At 40.7% G+C, this 23,525-nt stretch overlaps 1 protein-coding gene across 1 annotated transcript; it reads left to right on the top strand.

Moving 5' to 3' along the window:
- Positions 1-9,463: 9,463 nt before the first annotated feature.
- On the top strand, positions 9,464-17,903 carry LOC104272698 (killer cell lectin-like receptor subfamily F member 1). Its single transcript, XM_009867765.1, is given in 6 exon segments — positions 9,464-9,527; positions 13,978-14,076; positions 15,483-15,614; positions 16,083-16,234; positions 17,145-17,260; positions 17,780-17,903. Coding segments are annotated over 6 exon segments (687 nt in total).
- The last annotated feature ends 5,622 nt before the right edge of the window (positions 17,904-23,525 follow it).

Raw genomic sequence — 23,525 nt, 5'->3', positions numbered from 1 at the left:
GATTCTAGGATTTTTTTGTTGAATTTTCTCCTTCCTCAACCCTTAAGTGACAGGGGTGGATGTGAGCAAGCATATAGTTCTTGGTCACAGCAGGGTGGGCTCAAACTGTGGTAAGAGGCTCACTGAACTGAGTTTATTTCAATCAGAATCAAAGCTGATGTGCTGCTTAAGACCTGTTTCAAGGAAAGAAATGACTGTCACCAGGAGAGCATTTTCACCCTGTTAATAATAAATTCTCAATATCAAATGAAAGACATTTCCAAAAAAGTATCAATTCTTGCATTGGGGAAGAAAACATGAAGAGATGACTACTTCAGCATCCAAAGTTCTTGTTGTATTTTATACTAATATTCTGAAACCTGTATTATTCTATATCCTACCTTATAATCTGTATTGGGTCTTTATTTTAAGTTTCTGATCCTGAATTTTCTCCAGTCTGTGTTATCAGAACCTTAGGATCAGCAAATGTAAAGCCAGAAAAGTGAGAAGTGATGTTTTATATTTTGGGATGAGAAGAGAGATTAGCAATGTGGGTGGGAGGAAGAGGGAAGGAAAATCATTGGTTTACACAGTATGGTCCAACCAACAGGTCAGAAATAGCCTGTAAGAGCAACTATTTTCTCCTTAGACAAAGAACAGCTGTACCTATTTCCTTTGTTGCTCAGGGAAAAGAAGTGCTGGGAATAGAGATAGAGCCCATATATCTACGAGTTTGACATTCAGAATAAGGCTGTTCAAAGGACTTGCAAGCGCAATGCTCTTGTTGATCACTGCAGTTATAAACTACAATGAATAAGGAAAACAGAACAGACATGAGGAAAAAGCAATGAATAGCAAAGCTGAATCTTATCTGTATGTTGAGGTGGCTGGGAAGCTGATGAAATACACTTCTCTTGATTTTCTTGTGTTATTAGATGGGCATATTTTTTCTCGTGTTGATAAAAGTGACATCTCAGTCATTTTCTCATAATCCCCTCCTCTGGCAGCTCCCGTTAGGGCCTTGCAGGCTGAAGTCCAAATGTCCCATGCAGTCAGTGTGCACATGGAGCTGAGACTGACCTGAAAAGAGATGGTCTTAATTCGTGAGACTGAAGTGATGTACACAGACACCTCCATGAAACCATTAGTGTTACTCTGTGGTTCAGTGGGCTCTGAAGTGTGAGGAGCAGCAGGGACATCCACACCAGGGGAAGGAGACAAATGAGTCAGTAAGAGGCAGAGCTAGGAAATACAGAGAAATGGGAACAGAGCAAAACTTGCTATGGCATATAGCAATGGATTTTTGCACTGGCAGAGGACGAGAAGCTGCCTTGCCTAGCCACCTGGAAATCGAGAGGCTCTGAGAAAAAATTAATCCCAGATTTTTTAGTATGGAATACTCGGTCCTCAGAGGGTCTGGCTTCTCATTACTTCTTTCAAAGGAAGCCTTGACATAAAAATTAGACTACATGCCTACTTTTACTGGCACTTCTAATATTAAGTGAGGTAAAACTGTTGTCTGATGAGTTCCTGCTTTCTGAAATCACTGAAATCCTGATAGTAACCACCAGGTTTAGTGTATCTGGCAACTGCTTCTGTCACGTGCAATAATCCTGCTTCCACCAGTACTAACTGAAAACTGTCTAGAAAGTGTGGTTAAATGGTTTAGGAACTGCAGTGGCTGTAGCACTCAGCAATGCTGCATACAGCTGCTGAGGTTTGATGTTCTCAAACCTGAACAAGGTGAACATTGCAGCCCTCCTGGCAAAGCAGGTCTCCAGGACTTGCAGCCTCTGTGGTTCAGAGGGGGGAAAAAGAGGTGATGGAGTAAAAAATGCCTCACAGGCAGCACCACAGCAGCCAGTCAGCTTGGGCTGACCTGCTGCATCATGTGGCCATGGGGTGGCTGCTGAGGCAGGGCTCTGACAACAGCAGCTGCAGGAGTTTCCACCACTGTGTCCGAGCTGAGAGCTATTTATGCCCTCAGAGACCTTTCTTCTTTCCCTTGTTGACCCCAATATTCCTTGGGGAGGGTTGTCCCTGCAGGGACCACTGACAAACCCCTGGTGGAGATGTAACATTTCGTGCAGGAGACAGCACACACATGAGAACTATGCCTGGAGTATGATTCTCCAACTTGTTATCCCCTTTGTAGGGATTCGTGCTGTTACAAAGAGAGCACCAAGCAAAAACAAATTGCAGATTAAAGAAGTTCTGTTGGCTGTGACATGGTAGATGCTGCAAATGGAAAGCCTGAGCATAGAGGTGTGTAATATATCAAGACTATAAACATTTCTAAACCCAACTCCCAAAGCTTCACCTCTGATTTTGTAGCAGTGCATCTGCCAACCAGCCCTGACAGAGCTAGAAGGCCGTGGCTGTGACAGGAGGTGCTCATGTCAGCCCTGGCAAAAAGAGAACAAGAAGTGCCCCTATGTAGAAATTACATCTACTTCCTACAGCAACTGCTTCCATACTACACCGAGACTTAAAGGTTGCTGAAACCATAGTGGTATTTGGTCGTAGCTCGGGTCAGGTAGTCTAAAAGCTTCCCCAGACACTATTTGCACTGTTTTTCTTAAAATCACCCACTAGTAAGGGCAAGGCTACTAAACAGAGACCTATTTCCCAGGAAGAAACAGCTTTACAAGGAATTACTTAGGAAACATAACCCACTAGTCCAGGCTGCTTTGAAGAAGGTAAAGTTAAGAAGGAAATTGCAGAAGCAATCTAAAGTCAGAATATTTATGGAAAGAGAGTTTCGGCTTCTGGCTTCTGATCTGCTGAGGTCTACTTGTGATCATGGTGCTAGCAGACAAGAATGGTTTAGAACCAGGGAACACAAGGTCACAAACTCATCTGTAACCCAATAAGAACTGCTCTGGGACCTAGGAATTTGAAACATTTTCAAATTTTGTTTGTTCTCATTTTTCTTCTGGCTCTATGAGAGCCTCTGAATTCTATTAAAGCACCTTTACAGTCCTTTGATCTGTATCGCTAAATCTCTAGGCAGCTTCCTGCTTCTTTACGTGGTGTCAATGCTACTTAGAGAAACTTTGATCTTAACTTACGCAAAACATGTTCTGAAGTGGAATTTTGAGAAATGTGCTTTTACTATATGTGGCACTGTAACAGCTAACAATACTATTATGTCTCCTTCTCTGGAGACATTCAAAACCCGCCTGGACGCATTCCTATGTGACCTACTGTAGGTGATCCTGCTCTGGCAGGGGGGCTGGACTAGATGATCTTTTGAGGCCCCTTCCAACCTCGAACATCCTGTGATTCTTATGATTCCTGTGACCGTTTAAATGTTTACAAAACAAAATATTATTATGCTGAAGAGTTAGATTTTATTTTCCCAGCACATCTGAGTGATAGCAAACCACTTCGTTGGTTTTAGGCATGTATTTCTCAGACATAAAGCCTAAACACTGCAAAAAGTCTCCACTAATTGTGTAACCAGAAACTCTGAGTTCTTGTGGCTCAGAACTTTCATGATGTTTTATAGTTTATCATCATTGACCTAACAGAAAATTATAGCATCTAGAAAGCACTCTGGCCTTATAGCTAGGAGAATGAAATAGGGTATCAAAAGGACTTAGTCAAGGTAACAGTGGAGCTTGTGATCACCACTTCCCCACTCTTCCCAGAACTGCCAGTCTGAGCGACAGCAGAAGGCCACCAATGTGAATACTGTGGCAAAGCTTTCCTCAGGTTCTTTATGCCATGTTTTAAATTTACTATCTGTGCTGTTTCCTTGTTCAAGTCAAAGACGCTGTGGAGCACCACAGCCACTACAGAAAAGAAAACCTCAGTCATGCCTTTTACTTCAGGGCTCAGATGAGAGCCGCATTCATAGCTGCACCTTTGTGTCCTTCCTGTCATGTGACGATGTCACCTCAAACATACTTCCCAGAAGAACCCTATGGTAATTACTCACATAATCACCCACAGAGCAGAATTGGGAATTGTAGACAGCCTGAACTCACATGCACAGTGTGGACACACCAAGCTTGCTTTGGGCTCCTGGCTATTTATGAAGCCTGCAGTCCACCTATGGCAGGGGGTCTATTCTTAGTTCCCGGTGAAGACACAAAGAAAATGTGTAATCTGAAGAGGAAAATGTGAGAAATATCTGTCTTGTTTGCACTTTGTTCAAAGACAGACCTGAAGAAGCTTTGCTCGTGTGCTGAGGCTTCTGCTCTCTGTAAGTTGCTCAACTCTACAAAATATCACACTTGACATGCAAGGCTCCTTCTTCAGAAAACATCAAGAACAGAGACACATTTGACTGTGGCTTCGACCCCTAGAATCACATCAGGAATCTCATATCTCCAGCTGGAAAGAAATATAGACATTTAACAGCCTATGATCAGTGTTTAGGGGAGGGAAGCACTTACCTGAAACATAGAATCATAGAATTGTGAGGATTGGAAGGCACCTTAAAGATCATCCAGTTCCAGCCCCCTCCCCATGGGCAGGGACATCCCCCACTAGATCAGGTTGCCCAGAGCCCCATCCAGCCGGGCCTTAAAAACTGCCAGGGATGGGGCTTCCACCCCCTCTCTGGGCAACCTGTGCCAGTGTCTCACCACCCTCATAATGAAGAACTTCTTCCTAACGTCCAATCTGCACCGATCCATCTCTAGGTTTAATCTATTGCCTCTAGTCCCATCACTACCGAACATCCTAAGAAGCCCCTCAGCAGCTTTCTTGCAGGCCCCCTTGAGATACTGGAAGGCCACAATAAGGTCTTCTCGGAGCCTTCTTTTCTACAGACTGAACAGCCCCAATTCTCTCTGTCCTCATAGGAGAGGTGCTCCAGCCCTCTGATCATCCTCATGGCCCTTCTCTGGACACATTCCAGCATGTCCATATCTTTCTTATGCTGTCGGCTCCAGAACTGGATGCAGTACTCCAGATGGGATCTCACAAGAGTGGAGTAGAGGGGAAGAATCACCTCCCTCGACCTGCTGGCCACACACCTCTTGATGCTGCCTAGGACATGATTGGCTTTCTGGGCTGCAAGTGTGCATTGATGGCTCATGTTGAGCTTCTCATCTACCAGTACTCACAAGTACTCTTCAGGGCTGCTCTCAAGCCAATCGCTGCTCAGCCTATATCGGTGCTTGGGGTTGCCCCGACCCAGATGGAGGACCTTGCACTTGGTCTTGTTGAACTTCATGAGGCTGGCCTGGGCCCACCTCTCCAGCCTGTCGAGGTCCCTCTCAATGGCATCTCTACCCTCCAGAATATTAGCCGCCCCACACAGCTTGATGTCGTCAGCAAACTTGTTGAGAGTGCACTCAATGCCTCAGTCCATGTCGCTGATGAAGATGTTAAACAAGACTGGTCCCAGTACTGATCCTTGAGGGACTCCACTTGTCACTGGCTTCCACTTGGATATGGATCCATTGACCCTGAAGACAAGTTCCATCACTGAGCTGATGCTTCAGACCTCTGTAAGCACAGGAGGAGTGCATTCGCACATTGTGTTTGCGGTTTCAAAACTAGAGGAAACACTTTACTCTTAAAAGAATTCTGCAGTGTAGGATGATAGCCTCAGAACAGCAATACTGAGAATGGCTATGTTACACAGGAGGCCTGAAGCAAATTTTATTTCATCAAGAGCAATTGAGTGAGTCACAAATTCAGTGTAGGCAATATATTCCCAGAGAAATGACAACTCACACATGCTGCCACGGGTGCTGTGAAGCCAGAAAATAAATTCTTATTTTAAGTGTCCTTTTCATTTTCTTTAAGTCAAATTGGTCAGATCTAGAAGCATTTCTTATCCACCCTCAGGTATTTCTTAATATAATTGCTGAATTTCAAAGACTGAATGCAAACGTTGCAAACCCATAAACAAACACGCAACTTACATTTATAATGGAAAACATTTGTATATCTTAGCAGAGAATTTATGAGTTCCTACATGAAGCTTTATTCTACAGGTTAACTACAGTAACACGTGTAACATGCTGGGGAACTCACTTGTGTTTGTGATGGTGGTATTAAATGAGGCATTAAATAATCATAGAATCACAGAATCATAGAATAGTTTCAGCTGGAAGAGACCTTGAAGATCATCAAGTCCGGCCTTTGTCCCAGCCCTATCAGCCGGCTAAATGATGCCTCCCAATGCGACATCCACCCATCCATAATAATGAGGAATGAAATAATAACGAGGTATATAACCTCATTAGTATTTATTGTCTGGTAATACAAAAAGCTAAACAAATAGTAACATATAGCTGAGAATCTTAAAGCTGAGAATCTTAAAGCTAATAATCTTAAGCCTATCTACAATGCAACAGGATATATTTTTTTCTTAGTATACTATGCAATATGTTTATTTATTTAATTCTTATTTCTTTTAGATATTGTGGCAACACTGAGTTTGAGTCAATGCTGTTCTGGTCTCTAAGAACTGCAGTGGTAGACCTCAATCAGCTCACAATCTTCTAATTAGGAAGAAAAATTCTGATGAAAAAAAATATTTTTTGTCATCACAGCTGAAATTTCATTGGTACAAATTAAGAAGTCATTAGTTTCCCATGCTTCTCAGTCAGATGTCAAAGAATATCTACTTGATCCCAGCAGGGTGGAAGATGTAGCCAGTTCCCTGAGCATGCAAAAATAGGAGTAACTAGGTTTGTGATCTTGTGAAATAATATGCACATCAGCTGTAAGTACACATATACTCAAAAAATTTGATGTGAACACTCATGTTTAAACATAAGCATTCCTACATTTTCCTGAATTGCTCCCCTGGCTTGGTGTTTGGGGCCAAGTTTCATGCTTCATCTTTCTGTGGAGACAGTGATATGCATTTTCAAGGTTGTCTCTTACCTTCACCCCTGCAACACTGGTATCAGGTTCTACTGCCAACCTGTGAGCAACCTTGAGTTTAACTTAACTTACTAACTTATTTAATAAATGGCTTTTATTTATTTTTTTTCCCCATCAGCCTCTGCCACAGTTGGGAGATGCTGCTTGGGAATATCTTACTCCTTGACTTTCCTCTGGTACTTTTCCAAAGTAGATATCGTTATGAGAACACTGCCCATCATGTACAGCATTATTGGTTTACCCTTCTCACGACCTCCATGCTCTTCCCTGTATATTTATTTTCATATAGTTTATATATATAATTTTTTTTTTTGTATAAGCTACATAAAATATTTTATATATTTTCACTTTTACTCCAAAGTTTTTAAAACTACTTAGAGGGTGGAAAAGGGAAAGTAGTAGTACAAGTAGTACAAGTGAAACAAAAGACTATATTCAAACAGTTTATTTACCAAATGCCTGACTTTTAAAAACTGGTTTGTTCCAGTGGAGGAGGATGACCCACCTAAGAATCAATGTCTGTCATTATTCTCATGGGTGGTCTCTTGCTAATCTTTTTAAGAGCTTCCTGAGACAACCTCAGGATCCACTGCCTTTGATTTACTAGAGCGTTACACAGCTTAGCAAATATACAAGAAAAAAAAGGAAAAAGAAAAATAATATAGACTGGTAAGGTCATTGTGGTGAGCTGACCTTGGCTAGCTGCCAGATGCCCACCCATCCGGTCTCTCATTCTTGCTCCTCAACATGACAGGGGAGATAGTAAGATGAAAAGCTTGTGAGTCACAAAAAAGGGAGAGAGATCACTTACCAGTTATAATTATGGGCAAAACTGACACAACTTGGGGAAAGTTGATTATTTATTGCAAATTAAAATGGATTTGGATAGTGAGAAATGAAGACAGAAAGTTTAAAGCAACACTTCCCCCTTGCTCCCTCTTTCCAGGCTCAGCTTCATTGCTTTGTTCCTGACTTGACTACCCTCACCATCCACCACCCGGAGTGGCACAGAGGGACGAGGTTTATGGAGTCAGTCCATAACAGCTCCTCTTTGCTGCTCCTTCCCTAGGGCCTGCCCTAGGGGATCCTACTCTGGCAGCGGGGCTGGACTAGATGATCTCTAGAGGTCCCTTCCAACCCCGAACACTCTATGATTCTATGATTCCCCTTCACACTGTTTCCCTGCTCCAGCCTTGGTCCTCCAGGGGCTGCAGGATCCTTCAGGATAAACCTCCTGCTCCAGCGTGGGTCCTGTAAGCCCCACAGATCGGCTGTGGGGATGGATGCAGAACAACCTGTGTAAGTGAAGCAAGGTTTGTTTGGAGTTGTTGTGTCTTTTATCATTGTCTGCGCTGGGTGCAGGAGAGTTATTTAGCATTGTGGTGCTGCATGGTAAGTACTACTAACCTGTAGAAACTGAACATGTATGTTGGTTGCTTAGCAGCTTTTATTTCATTTTGATCCATCAGCCTCAGGTAGTATGTCTGTGTTTGAAAGACTGCTCTGGAGATCACTTTTATTTTTTGCAGTACATGGTTCTACTGCATACAGCTTGACCCCAGCTTTCAGGTGCTAACCATGATACAAAAGCTGAGGTAAAGTTATCTTGGTTCCCAAGCCTGAATGACCATTACTAATCATCAGAGAGGTTTTGTTTAAGAAATCAGTGAATAATTTCTGTCTAGTGCTCTGGATGCACTTATATTCTTTCAAACTGACATAAGTGTTCAGGATGCTATTTAATTGCATACTATAGCTAATGATGTGACAGCCTATGTCTCCCATGATGTATCACCACTACACACTATACAGACACAATAAAGATGAAACCAGGATGTAGTCCTGACCCAAAGGGAACCTTGATGAAAAGTGGTGAGTTTGACAACAGCCAGAAATTGTTATAGCCATTTCAGCGAAAAAAAGAAAACCTTTCGGCAGTCTACTGAATTCTCATTTCCAGAAGGAAATCTAGCACTTAAAAGAGCACCAAGAACTTGCATTGCCACCCATGATGTTTGAAGAGATCTGCTCCAGTCTCCATTTAAAGAAAGGCATTAAGTTGCTCAGATCTATGAACAGTTGCTCAAGTGGACAGGCACAAAGCAGAACCAACGATCAATACGTGTGTTTAAATGCCCTTCCATCTGCTTAATGAGACATATGCACACAATCTTAGGTAAAGCAAGATCAAATCTCAGTATTTGAGATAAACAGAGAAGTTGACACAGCTGATTTTAATATAAAGTAGATGAGTAGAATCCATCAATCCAGTGAAATCGGCTTGAGAGGCTCAAATCTATTCTCTCACGTGCAAGAGTGTTTGTGCATTGAAAGACTGCGATATTGCCTTGGAGAAAATGCAGTGTTAGAAGTATTTATTAGGAGGGCCTGAATTTTGTCAGAGAAAGACAGTGGAAATGGAAAAGAAGAGAAAAAGCATTCACTTGTCTGTGTGGTTTATAACGTTAAGGTCCTTTTTCATAGTCCTGCTGCTGCATGGCTTCAGCTAAAAACAAAAACGGACATCCACTGTCCCCTTCCTGCTTATCACACTTGAAGCATTTCCCAGAACCTGGTTTGACACTAACAGTCAGTGTTCAGTAGAAAGAAGTGATAAAAAGACCTTGATATGGAGAATGAAGAGGGTTACACAGAGCTTAACTTCAAATCAAGAAAGAAAAGGTGTAATGCAGGTGAGCATATAAAGCATTTATGTTGTGCCTTTGGACTTGTTGTGTAAGTATCAAATCTCTCCAGCCAGAGTCTGCTATGTCTGAGTTATCAAATCTGACGAAATTTTAGTTGGTGTTACTGAAGTTGACAATGATACATGGCAATATGCAGAGAAGTATGATGGACAGAAGTATGATGAAGTACTAATAGTACCACTGGCTGAGGGTACTGGTGCTGACAGTACCAGTACAAAATGGAGACTGGGAGACAGAGGCGTATGAGGAAAACATGAAGCAGTAGCTAGCAGCAAAAATATATTAGGCAGCAAGTGTATATATATATATATATAATGATTCTATGATTCTATATATATTATATTAGGAAAAACTTCTTCACGGCAAGAGTGGTGAAGCACTGGAATGTGTTGCCGAGGGAGGTGGTGGAGTCACCATCCCTGGACATGTTTAAAAAAAGGCTGGATGTGGCACTTCAGGAGATGATTTAGTGTTAGGGTGGTGTAGGACTGTGGGTTAGACTTGATGATCTTAAGGTCCTTTCCAACGTTTATTATTCCATGATTCTAAGTTTGGCAATGGTCTCAGCTCATTAGCTGTTTAAATTTTCTGCTGAGTTTTTTGTTTGTTTGTTTATTTGTTTGTTTTGCTTTGTTTTCTTTTCTTTTCAGGAATCGGGAGAATTTAAGAATGAAAAAAAATACTTTAGGTCAGTAACTTATTGTCCGCTAAGCTTTTTCAACAGCTTCTGGGGTGACAGGAGCAGTAAGGGAGAAAGCACAAAGATACACGCTGGGAGGCTTTCCAGCTCATCCTTGCTAAACTTGATTTCTTTTAAGTGTCTCAGGGAAGAGCTTCTCGAATTGTAAATACTAAGTCCTCAGAGCATTTAGACATCCCGTTTCCAAACAGACAATTAGCTGTGATGATCAGTTCCTGAGCTTTCCAGGCTGCACATTTATGTAAGAACAATTTTTAATAGAAAAAAACCCAAGAGCCACCCTGAATTACTCAGTATGGCGGGATAAATCGTGTGCAATTTTATCAATGTGAATTGTGTCAGTTTGTCTATTTATTACAACAACTTACCTGAGAACCTGTTCTCAACTGCAGTAAAAGCGCAAAACCAGCAAAACTGAGAAAAAAAATCAGAAAGCTGATCATAAAAGCTAACATTTACTTAACTAAAATGTCTTACTGGTCTTTAAAATATTTGTTAAAGTGCACATAGGTGTTGCTGTAATGGAGTAGATCAAATATTTCCATTTAGAAGATGCAGGAAGTCAGAAAAATCTTATGTGGCCACAGACACATAGTAGCATGTAACCACAAACACACACACGGTGACAAAGCTGGGTGTGAAATACGCTGTCTTCATCACTTACCTGCATGATGGGGTAGCATGGCATGACAGGCCAGTAGAAAGACTTCATGTAAGCAACTGAAGAGAACAGCGCTTTGCCTTGACTTGTTAAACCATACGTCGTGAGCGGAGTCTCTGCTCAAGTGTGTGAGCTGGCTTTAGAGCCGACACAGACTATTCGTGGTAGCATGATGTATGTACGGAATACAGAAGTCTACTCCCTGGAGCGGTTAGAAATGGTGGCAATGCCTCACCGGCATAATCATAGAATCATAGAATGTCAGGGGTTGGAAGGGACCTCTAGAGATCATCTAGTCCAGCCCCCCTGCCAGAGCAGGATCACCTACAGTAGGTCACACAGGAACATGTCCAGGTGGGTTTTGAAAGTCTCCAGAGAAGCAGACTCCACAACCTCCCTGGGAAGCCTGTGTCAGTGCTCTGTCACTACCTCACAGTAAAGAAGTTTTTCCTCATGTTGAGCAATATCTGTGCCAGCCTGGGTGGTACGGAAGGAAGGCCACGGTGCAGAGCTTGCTTTTCCCCTTGCAGGCCCGTTCAGCCGTGCCCACGGTGCAAGCCGCAGAGCTGTCTTGTGAAGCTGGGTGAGTGCTGAGGTGTTAAAGCCCACACTGAGCTGTCAGTGTTGCAGTATTGCTGCTGCCAGAGCTCACCCTGAGTAGCTGAGCACTAATCTGTGTATTTGGGCTGTTACGATTTTGCCTGCAGTTAAGCCACTGTACAAATCATGGCATAGTCTAGCTTAGAAGTCAGATATCCTAATTGCCTTCTTTTTTTTTCTATGTCAAAAAACTGCATAGCATGCAAAGGAAGAAGGAAAATACACACAGATGCTTAACCATAATATGTTGCGTAACTATTGAAAAGTACTGCATTCTGCTTACAAGTATTTGCCATCTGTATAGGGTGGCAATATAAAAAGAGTGGGGATTAGCTGTTTGGATATTTAAAGATGACTAATCACAGATACAACATTTCCCAAGTGGCTATGTCTGAATAGGCAAATGAGGAAGAAAGATGTTTGAACTCCATGCAAAATGATGATATCTAGAAACAAGATATGAAATAGAAGTGTTAGTGAAAACGAGATTTATCAGCGTAGCACGAAGTTCAATTCATTTAAATAGAGCTCCAGGCATTACATTTTTTAAAACAGTCTAGAAGCAGAGAACTTTTCAAACAGCTGATTCACATCTGATCTGGACCACTGGCATTTGAAATATAATGGCTTTTAAAGCATACTTTCATGTGGAACTTCCTGATCTTATTTACTAGTTGGAGAATGTGTTCTCTACAATGTATGACATTTTGAAACCCTGTTTTCTCTTCCAAGGACAGACATTTCCATGAAATGGAAAATCATTCTTCTGTTACTCTCTGACTTTTTTTTCCTGGGTCCCATCTCATGGAAGGATGGCATTTAAAACCTTTTGTCCCCCTAAATTTAAATTTGGATAAAAGGAACAGTGTATTATGCCCTGATCTTTCTAGAAGAACATTCATAAAGTATTTTCTGATTTTACTGATGTTAGAAAATAGGAAGAAAAAATTAACATGACATTTCCTGCATAGCTGGGCAATTTCTACCTGTTGACTTCCCTGCTCCGTAGAATACTTTGAGATGTCAAAGAATATCTTTTATGCCTCAGTTATTTTAAAGAGCTTTGCTGTGTATTAGCTGTATCACTATTCCTTCCATGACCACGCTGGCAACCTCCTGGAACAGTCCAGTGGAGGGCTTCTGGGACAGTCAATGAGCTGGAGAGGTGACACAGGAGGAGAGGCCGAAACAGTTGGCTTTGGGCAGCCCTAAGAAGAAAAAGCTGAGGGGAGCCTTACCTTTTCCTGTAATTACCAAATGAGAGGGTGTAGAGAAGACAGAACCAGATTCTTTTTGAAGGTGCACGTTGAAAGACACAATCTGGAACATGGAAAATTGCAATTTGATACAAGGAAATTTTTCGTATTGTGGTAGTTGTCAAACACTAGGACAGGAGCCTGAAAAGTCTGTGGAATGCTAACCCTTAGAAATATTTAGAAAATGGCCTTGAGAAACCTACTGTAACCTGACTGGCCTTAAGCAGGAGTCTGGACTAGATGGCCTCCTTCCAGCCTACATTGTTCGGACATTCTGTGTTGAGATATGTAGAAGTTGAGTGAGAAAAGAGAAGCGGGGATTTCACTAGGAAGTAGTATGGCAGTAGTATGATAGCCTTACAAGATAGATTTTAAGACTTTTTTGGCAATATCAAGGAGTAAAATTCACCATGACTGTATGTTTCCAGGTTTTTCTGATTCTAATTAAAAGCAATTTTCTTCTGAGTTGCAAGGGAGCTCATTTTTGCACATTGACCTTAATCAAGCATCCAGTCTGCAAAGAGGTCCTGTTCAATGCATTGCTACTTAATTTTTCAAACATTTTGTAGTAATTTTCCAGGTGGGATTGGCTGAACATCAAAGACTCAATAAAATAAAAAGATTTCTGAACTATAATTGGACTTTTCTAAAGGCCTTTGACTTGGCATCCAGTGTGCAGATGATAGATTAATTTGTGGGTCCTGGAGCTACAGCATTTAATTTTCAGAGGATCTCCTGGTCCTTTCTTGATTGATAATGTTGGTATTTACAGCCCTAGAACTTAATTTTTGTTCTTACATGTTATACACATATCTTTCTCTGCATCTGTTAGAAACTTTAGTTCTTTATTTTTCACTAAATTTGAGGTTTTCTTGAGCATTGTTTAAGTGCTTGCTGTGACATCTAACAGTCTTCACGATATCCGCAAGTGACATCCCCCTGCTCTGAAGAAGCAGAAACTATTCAGTAGCCACTCAAAACCTCAGATGAACTGGCAAACAGGAAGACGGCATGAGGAAATTCAAGCATCCAAGTTTTCATAAGTGCAAGTCTGTTAGAAGCAGGAACCGCTTGATATACAGGATGAAATCAGAAGTGGCAAAGTACATGGCAAAGTGACAGTGATGGATGTTCTGTCTGAAAGATGTCTAGAGAAACCCAGGTTTATGTTCTGGGTGGCAATTCATGCTGTTTCTAAAACCCTTTTATTTCTTGCAGAACTTTTGTTTAATTCTTCATGTCTGTGGTATCTTGCTGCTCTCTCAGGATTTCTGAATGTTGTATTTCTGGGAGCTCTGATCACATTAACTCAAAAATGTGAGTAACCAAGTGAAATGTTTTGCTTTAATTACTGTGAAATTAGCATGTATCAACCCTTGACTTAAACAGATTTTGCAAACAAACTGTTTTAATAAAGTGACTAGACCACTCATGCTTTCTGCTATTGTGTTTCTGATGAAGGTGAGGAGGGAATCAGCAGTATTTTGGGGATGCAGCTCTGAAGAACATCAGTGGCTTTCAGAGGACTGTTGCATGTTCGCGGTGTATGAAGAGGGCTGGAGTCTTTCTCAATTTCAAGTTTCCCAATCTAGGAGTCCTTCTGACTCCTTTTCAAAACTGAACAAACCACCAAGGTTTCTAGCCAAAAATCCACCCGTCAATCCACCCATCCATCCATCCATCCATCCATTTAGCCAGCCAGCCAGCCAGCTAACCATCAGTTTGGAAAACTTCTTTTAGTAATGAAACAGAACTCATTCTAGGTGTCACCTAGCTTTCAACTCCTGATGCTCTGCTTTGCTCACCTTTAGTCTCAGCCAGTCCTCCCTGGTTGTGTACAATGGGAATGTGAGCTGGACTTCAGAGATGGGTGAGATAGGAGGCTGGAATATGGTAGGCAGAGTTGTAAAAGACCTCTCTAAAGAGAAATAAAAATGTTTGCCTCAGAGTTTATAAAAGTGAACTTTGCATTGTCATTGTACTAGGTCATTGCACTAGGTCATTGCCAACATTGATCATGTGCATACAGAGCTTAACTATCCAGCGCAGACGTGTGCCAATTATCCCTGAGCATCTAAACCTGAAGATCGGAGAGAAGTGATTGCAGTTGCCCTGGTCAAGCAAGTTGAACAAATTTTTAGGCTGCCATCAACAAGCATCTGAATATTGATCAAGGAGTCTAATTTTAGTTTCCTCCTTTACAAAATCTCGGTTTGGTAGTCCCAATGTTCAGCCTGCTTCTGGACATCAGAATCACTTTGTACATCAAAATCACTTGAGAACACAGGAGAAAATGAGAATTCAGAAGCACTTCTGGGCTTGAGTATCCTGCAGAGTCAGCTGTTCTCCTTTTCTCTGAATGCCAATCCCGTCCTCTCATATCAACCCATTCCTTTCTGAAATAAGCTCAATATAAATCTCAGAAACTAGAAAATCAAAGGCACAAACATGCTATTTGAAAGACAACTGTTGCATACCATGTTGTCAAAAGCATGATGATAATGAACTCCACACTGTCTATGTGAAGTTGGTCACCTCATATATTTATGTATATGGATTGGATGCTCAACTCTCCACCTACCATTCACAGGAGAGCTGGAAAGACAAACAAGCAACATGAGTTTCCACTTGAAGCTCCTGTTATTATCCACTGAAAAATACTATGGGGTTTTTATACAGTTCACTTGTGAGATTTACATTAAATGTCAGAGATTCTTGTCCAGGTGACTTGCTATCAAGTGATGTCCGGAAGCCCAGAGAAAATCTTTGTGAAAATGACAGTATCTTTAAGGAAGATATTGATGAAAACAGCTTATAGGCTACATTAAAGGAAAACTTATGCGTACATGAAAATGGTAAGGAAATAAAGTCTCACTCACAGTAGCATGAATAGTTTGAAGCTCTTGAAAGGGTTAATATAAAAGTAAACACCTGCACAAAAGAATTGACCTTTAGGTACCAAAATACGCATGTTTATATTGATGAAGATATATAAAGCAATCTATTTTAGAGTTCCATCCCTGAAAGCTTTAGTCTAAGCAAAAAAAATAGAAGTGGAGTGGTATTACTGAAGGTCTTTGTAATTTTGCCATGGATGTCATTGAATTATATTACTCCCAGTGATTTCAGAAGAGCTGGGATTTTATCTAGGGTTTTCACCCCATTTATTATGTAAAATACTTAGTACAGTCTTCTAGACTTATTTAAGGCCACAGAATGATCTCCAATGAAATAATTACTACCCTGATTACCGCCCCAAAGCACGGACAATGTGCTTTCTTAAAATTAGGTCTGCCCTTGGTTTAAATCGTTTACTCTCTCAGACTCTAGATGTGATCTCTGCCCCGTGGGCTTGAAGCTGCATTACAGGAGGTGTTATCTCTACTCAGAAACTCATGACACCTGGGAGAATAGTAGAAAGTATTGCTCAAGAAAAAAAACTGAGCTTCTGGTTATAGAGGATGAAATGGAACTGGTAAGCTTGTAAGGCACTCTGTGGTTTAAATATTCTTTTTACGTACCCCTTGTGAATTCACACATCAAAGTACAGCTGTTCATACACTTTTTAGAAGCCATTTCTAATCCAGATACACTCATAAAAGTCATTGTCAATGGAAAGAGCTCTGATGATTGGGCTTCTGCATGTTAAGAAACATTTCTGTCAAACACAGAACAACCTACGCTTCATTTAAATAGATGCAATGGTATGCCTAGAGATTATCTCCTGCAAGAAGCAGCTGGTATCTGAAGGATTCTTACATGTTTTATTCCATATCAAACCTGTTCAGAACTAAAGCTGTCATAAAGGCTGTTGCTTTTCTTTGGAGGATGGAGCTGTTTCTCTGTACTTTGCACATTTTTTAATGTCAGTGCCAGGCCTGTGGCAGTAAGAAAAATAGTTCTGTGGCCCAGTCCTAACCTGTAGAATGTCTCTTTTGTGCTCTCATTTTTGTTTAGAGGTCGCCAGGTTCAGCCAATCACTTCTAGAGTACCCAGGAGACAGCTTTGGCTCCTGTAATTCAGATCAGCCTGCTTCTCATCTAAAATGTGCTGGTGGAATGGGTCTGAGTCCAGCAAGGAGCCAAAAGTTAGCTCCTTGGCTGTTCCACTTAGAATTGTTAGCCATGGTATTGGGTCTAGTTGAGAATCTGAACTAATTTTCATGATTTGAGTTTTGGGGTTTGAGATGTTTTTGGGATGTTTTTGAGATATTTTGGGGTGTTTTTTTTAATTTTTCTTCTCAATTTCTTGGAAATATATTGTCTGGAATCTTTGTGCATGAAAAACTTGCTGGTTTTAGAACATTAATTACCACTATACATTACTTGTGCTGGAGTTTTAATGAAGTGTTATTATTATAAGATTTTGAAGACGTACCTCTCTAGGATTTCTTAAGCAAACTGAAGGATAATGACACTGTCTTTGATTGGATTGGATTAAGCTTTGATGAGAGGGAAGGCAGATGAGTATGGCTCGCTGGTCCCAAACATCCAGGGAGAAGGTAGGTTCATTCTGGAGTGAATCTGTGTTGGCTTCTGTGATGTGTCCTAGGTGATCCTGCTCTGGCAGGGGGGCTGGACTAGATGATCTTTCAAGATTCCTTCCAACCCCTGACATTCTGTGATTCTCCACTAGTTGTGCCCAGGCTGTTCAGCCATTAGACCTTGAGAAAGCAGTAGTAAGTTATCAGGGACCTTACTCCATTTAGGCAGCTCAGCCAATTCTAATTTTTCTAAGTACAGAATTCTGACCAAAATACACAGTTGAAAAGTGAAATTCTTTGACAGCTCTCAGAAAAGGAACTCATTTTTTTAGGAGGTGCCCAGGCTGTATAAGTTTTTCCTTCTAGCTGCATAACAAATAGGGATATAGAGAAAGGGTGAAGCTTGCTAAATGAATAAAACCTGTCTGTATGTCAGAGAATAAAAACAGTAACAGCATAAAGAGAAAAAAAAATCCAGTCTTTGTGGTTTTCACTATCTGATATGATCTTCATATCTGTATTGTTTGGTTCTTGCAGTTTTATGATAAAAGGAAGAAGGAAAGGAGAAAAATGTGCTGCCTTTAAGGTGACAGGAGTGCGTGCAGATAACCTCCTCTTCCTGTACAGGTGGATTTGCAAGAAGAGTGAAATTCATCTGTAAAGTGAAAGCGAGCAGGGTCTTTGAAGGTTTACACTGTGTTACAGTGGACAGGTTATCTGATGTAAAATGAAGGGGAAATTGTTGACCCGAATTGTGATGAATCAGTGTGTTGTGATTCTATTTGTGACTAAAGTCTCAGGCTTGAGCCTCTTCTTTTCAGGATGAATGTATGAAATCTATGTACCTTTGTGCACACTGATTCATTGCCTGTTAGAGCTATTAAAATGAGCAGCTTACTAATTTTAACTAGCTTATAGAGTCTAAGAGTTATGTAAACCACAGGTAAAATAAGTTGATTTTTTTTAACCTGCCTGGAAACTAAACCATAGAGTAAGCAAAAAGTTGCTGTTGTTACTTACTTCAGCTGAAGAGGTAATAATCAGTGCTATGCACTTATATGACCCTACAAATCTTACCACTGAAGGTCCAGTATGGGAAAACAGCATAGCTCTATACCAGAGAAAAATTGAATTTCATGTACATCATTCAGTGTTACAGAATTTGACACTTAAGTAACATAAACACCTCTTCATTTCAGATTCGATTTAGTTGCCTGATATGATGTCTTTTTCTATTAGCATGCTAGAAATGGCAAAATTATATTTATGGGGCTACAGGGCTACAATCCTTCCTTTTGTTAGTCCACTTCACAGTTTTTACAAGTCAAAAACGCAACCCTTTTACGTCTCGAGGCTACTGATCAGGACAGGGCAGCAGATCTCAGGGATAGTGGCTTTTTTCTGTCTGGTCTGACCTCATGATAACTTGTACGGGTCTGAGAGCAATCTGTAGTTCTTCATTGTTATGTATAACCGTAACATATTTAACATTTGATTTTTACAGCTAAGAAAAATCAATATAATGACTAATGTGGTGTCTCTAGGATGTAAAGCCAAGTTCCAAACTCTTCTAGATGAGGAATATTGCTCTGACAGACACTTTCACTGCATTTTGGACTGTGGTAGTAATGCGGTTTACTTGGTGATTTGTTCAGTCTACAGAAACTTCTCTCTTTGTGGCTTCTGTACATGTCAGACTACAGGTACTCTAGCATTTCTGGTAGTTATTTGAAAATTGTTGAAAATTGCTTGACAATTCCTAAAAGCATTGAGCCTAACATAGCATAAAACTGCAATGGTTCCTGTAAGGTGAGCTTTGCTTCTATGGGTATGATGTAATTAAAGCCACATTCTTCAGCAGATGCTACTTTACTTGCACATCTACTATCAGATAAGTTATACACAATTAAGGTAAGTTGAAGTAATTTGTAGGCACTTGATGAACACTCAGTTGGAATGGTGTTACAGATTCCTAACATTATCTGGCTAGCTCCTTGATAATAAAAGTCTTTTTCATAAAATTAGTACCTGATTGTATGTCATACTTGCATGTAGTTTTTTAGACCTCTCTAACTGAGGAAATTCTGGTTTCCAGCATGATCTATTTCCTACCTAGCTCATAAGCACGCACTTTTACATAGCTTCTTTATGTCTCTGGTGTCATATATAATATTACCTAAGCATACAATCTTCCTAGTCCCAATGTTGCAAATGTATGCGTAATTCTAATTCTAAAATAAGATTTACTAGTGCAATTATTTCTGTCCTCAATCCATTAAGCTTTGCTTTTTGTAGCAGTTAAATTAGTATGTTTTATAAACACACAGCCTCATATCCATGTATGTTAATGTTGCAGATATAAACACCATGTATAAGTGTTCATGATCACAGTCATTAATGGGAGACATGTATATCCTTATCGAGAAAAATAGGGTTTCCTTTGCCTGGAGATGGGAACACCTTACAATTAGTTCAATTTTTCCCCATTATTCATAGATGAATATGATGGTCTTGATTCCAACTTCAGCCACGAGAATTGACTAAAAGAACCCAGTATTGTGTATTTTCCATTTCATATATACATAGGCAACAATTAAAAGAAAGGAAAATCAGCTAACACCTTTTTCTGTGCCAAATACATTTCTAGTGCTACATTTGGCTTGTGCTAATATATATGATACAATGGGATATATCCACTGACAGTGATCTTTTACTATTGCAAAGATTTTGTCAGTATCAGTTATTCCATCAGTCCACTCACAAACTGTAGCAGATGCTCAAGAGGAGTTATCTTGATCAGTCATGGGTAAACAAGTATTAGCATCTAACTTAAGAAGTCATTTAATACATATGGTTTGTTTGTTTAAAGGATCTGTTTTTGTGGCCAAGACTTAATTATCCCAGGATCAGATGATCAGTAATCATTATTTCTTGCTTAATAAAACAGTCTGACTCCGGTTGTGTTTTTCGCCTTCTTTCTGTTCTGTTTGTCCATCTTCTGATCTTGCAGTTACCCAGGTAGTGATGGAAGATAGGATTCACTCTGAACACTGACAGCATCAAAGGCATGTGGTCTTTTTAGCCTTATACTCCTCTGTGGAAAGCTCACTGTCTTGATCAACACATTAATTGCTCTCCCCTAAGTCAGCATCACCACGAGAGGGTGCTTTGATAAGAGCAGCGTCCGTGCCTCACTTTGCACATACTGTTGCTTTACAGCTTTAGTCCCTTCTGGAATTTTACTTTCTCAGTATTTTGCAGTTTACCTTTATCAGAAATTCCAAGGCTTCAATACACAGCTGGGTGGAAGGTGATAAATGGTTTCCTAGTGACTACTTAAAAAATGTTTTTAATGAAGCAGTTGTCCAGAAAGATGGTTTTAATCATCTTTACAGGTAAGATGCTACAATGTATTTTAAATTTTGGGTGAGACTGTTCTTTATTTGCACATTTCTCTCAGACAAGGATTCTAAAATCACCTGAAAGCTAGCTTCTGAAAGTGCATGGCTTGCACAGGTTTGGCTGTCTTGCTATTCCCTACTACAATGATGGCAATGTTACTCCATGTAGTGTTTTTCAAACAAGCTGCCAGTTCTGCTTAGCTCTCTCAGTCATGTCACCTTTTTTTCTCAGGGGGCTGTTTCTGTCCACCGTCTCCCCTGAAACAGCAACAGCTTGCAGGAAAATACCACTAAAATTTGAGAATTGTGAACTTCAGAGGATTTTCTCTTTTTTGCTATCACACAAATGACATTTTCACCAATTTATCTTTAGAAGTGCTCATATATTTTGTCCAAACCAAAATACTAAAAAAATATATATAAAAACTATTTTTCTCCATATTAATTTTTAATTCTGCCTTTCCCTCTCAGTCAAAATGCCACTGAGTTGTTTCGGTTAGTGGAATTCTGCCAGAGCAGAGGAGAGGATGCTCAGTGCTACATTAAGCTACATGAGATTTTGGGAAGTAGTGAAGACAGGAGTGGTTTCAGCGTATCTGTACATATACGAGGTAAATTCTGTAAGGTATTTCTCACACCCTCTTTTAATTTCAGGAAATGAGTGTACTTTAGATAACTAAGGAGAAGTGATATCTCAGTGATGGTAGGGCAGTTATTTATGACGCGCTGTTGATGAGGTCAAAGGCAAGAGGCAGTAACATGACTGTCTTACCTTTCAGCTACATGAAAGGTACAAAATTACCTCGTATTTTACTAGGGTTTTACTTAGCATTTCCTAATTCAAGTGAAGCACTTTTTCCCCTGTCACAACGACAGTAATTAATTGTCTGAATAAGGAACTCACAACCACGACAGTAAGACACAAACGTAGCTTTCAGCCACCTTCTGTTTCTCCCTGCCCCAAACCAAAGAGGAAAAGATTGTAACTTGGAGAAGCTCCTGGGCTTGTAAATGCCACAACAGCCTCCCCAGCACCCTGGGCCCAGAGCACAGCACAGGCTCTCCACAGCCCCATGGGATGTATGCTCCTTTTACACCCGCCCAGTCTCCAGCTCCAAAAATAACACTGTTTACCTGAAGAGGTGAAAGGCAGAAGGACAGAGGACATGGATAGCACAGATTTGGCATCTCAGCCTGGTGAGCTGTGTGTATGCGTCGAGCGATGAGTTCAGGGTAGTAACTTTGCAGGAAAGCTGGTCTGGGGAGGAAAGATGAACTGTAGCAGGGCGAGGGAGCTGGGGAAGAGAAGATGGGGTTCCTCATCTAGGGAACGTTATATAACAACGTAACTAGTTACCAGGGGGCAATTGGAAGTAAAAGTAAAAGTTAAATTTTTTATCTAGGATGAAGAATGTTTAAAAGTGTCAGGAAATATTAGAAATCCACAAATATTTGAATATGTGAAAACATCGCAGAAAGAGATATTACTTCTGAAGCTCAGTGAACCATAGGATGGTAGATTTTTTTCAGTAGTAGACAAGTCTGAGGCAAATACCAAGAAAAAAGAACAGCTGAAGAGCAGTTTTCTCCAGTTTGCAGCCAGAAAAGAGATCTGACCACCTAAAGACAGGCACTCATAAAGTACATTATTAGAAGATGTATATCTCTTCAGACAGGCAGATACTACTGAACGTATCACAGAATCACAGAATGTCAGGGGTTGGAAGGGACCTTGAAGTATCATCTAGTCAACCTCCCTGCCAGAGCAGGATCACCTAGAGTAGGTCACACAGGAGAATCTTGCAGAACATGCCAATACAGAACTGCAATGACAGAAGCACCAAAGCCCAAGGAGTCATCTGACCTTTTTTTCCATCCTTGTGAACTTGGCAAAGAGGATTTTTGTCTTTGTCAGGAAGCTACCTATCGGGCTAGAAACCATGCTGAGCATCATGCATGCAGTCATCTCTTCTTGGCTGAGCAGTTTGGGTTGTCACACAGTCTCACCCGTGGAGTTGGGCAAGAAATACAGGCTGCTGCTGAGCAGTGGGATGGTGACATTTCATTATAAACAGTAGACAAAATTTGGAGAGAGGAAAAAAGGCAAGTTACACAGCTAGACTGCATGAGAACCAGAGAGGCAGGTGTCAGGAGTCTGAGGGAGCCCACTCCATGTTCTTGACAGACAAAGTACTCAACTTCTACCAACATGGTCCATAAAATCTGCAGCCTCTTGGGCTGTTTCTCCTTTCCCATGCATACCATGAGGGATGAGCTGACAGATTTATATAGAAATATACATATTTGTATGCAAAATACATAATTTATGTAAGGAAAATGTTGTTAAAGGCCTAATAGGGAACCCTTGGGAGTATTTTGAAGACGAACCAAGTAACTTAGGAGCTCTGCCACATTAATGTTTGTTAAATTTTGAAATCATCTGTCCTCAACATTTGACCATGCATACTGAACACAAGGTATAATTTAACCTTGTATAAAAGATATTTTAATCCCACCATGCAAATAACAGGAATACCACAAAAACAAGAGTAGGGTTTTTTGTATTGCTCTGTTGTAACAACAAACATCACTGTTGTTTGAAACAAAGCTTGGTTCTAGGGGCAGAAGTGCAGTTTAGGGGAGAATAAATAGCTCTAACGCTCTAACTGTTGCACAAGGGAATCAGAACATTTGAGATGTTCCCAAAGTGGGTGGAAAACCACTTCAGCCAGGTTTGTCAGTGCTTACCCGTCTCAGTTCACAGTGTCTCAGACCCTGTGAATGGAGCACAGTTGCTTGTGCCCCTACTTTTCCCTCTGTCTTTCTCCATTTAGACTACAAGGTCTATAGGCAAGGGTCATTTTCTCTTGCACATGCACAGA

This window comes from Apaloderma vittatum, unplaced genomic scaffold, assembly GCF_000703405.1.
Source record: "Apaloderma vittatum isolate BGI_N311 unplaced genomic scaffold, ASM70340v1 scaffold334, whole genome shotgun sequence".
Classification (NCBI taxonomy): domain Eukaryota; kingdom Metazoa; phylum Chordata; class Aves; order Trogoniformes; family Trogonidae; genus Apaloderma; species Apaloderma vittatum.
This window is presented reverse-complemented; position numbering and strand designations above follow the sequence as displayed.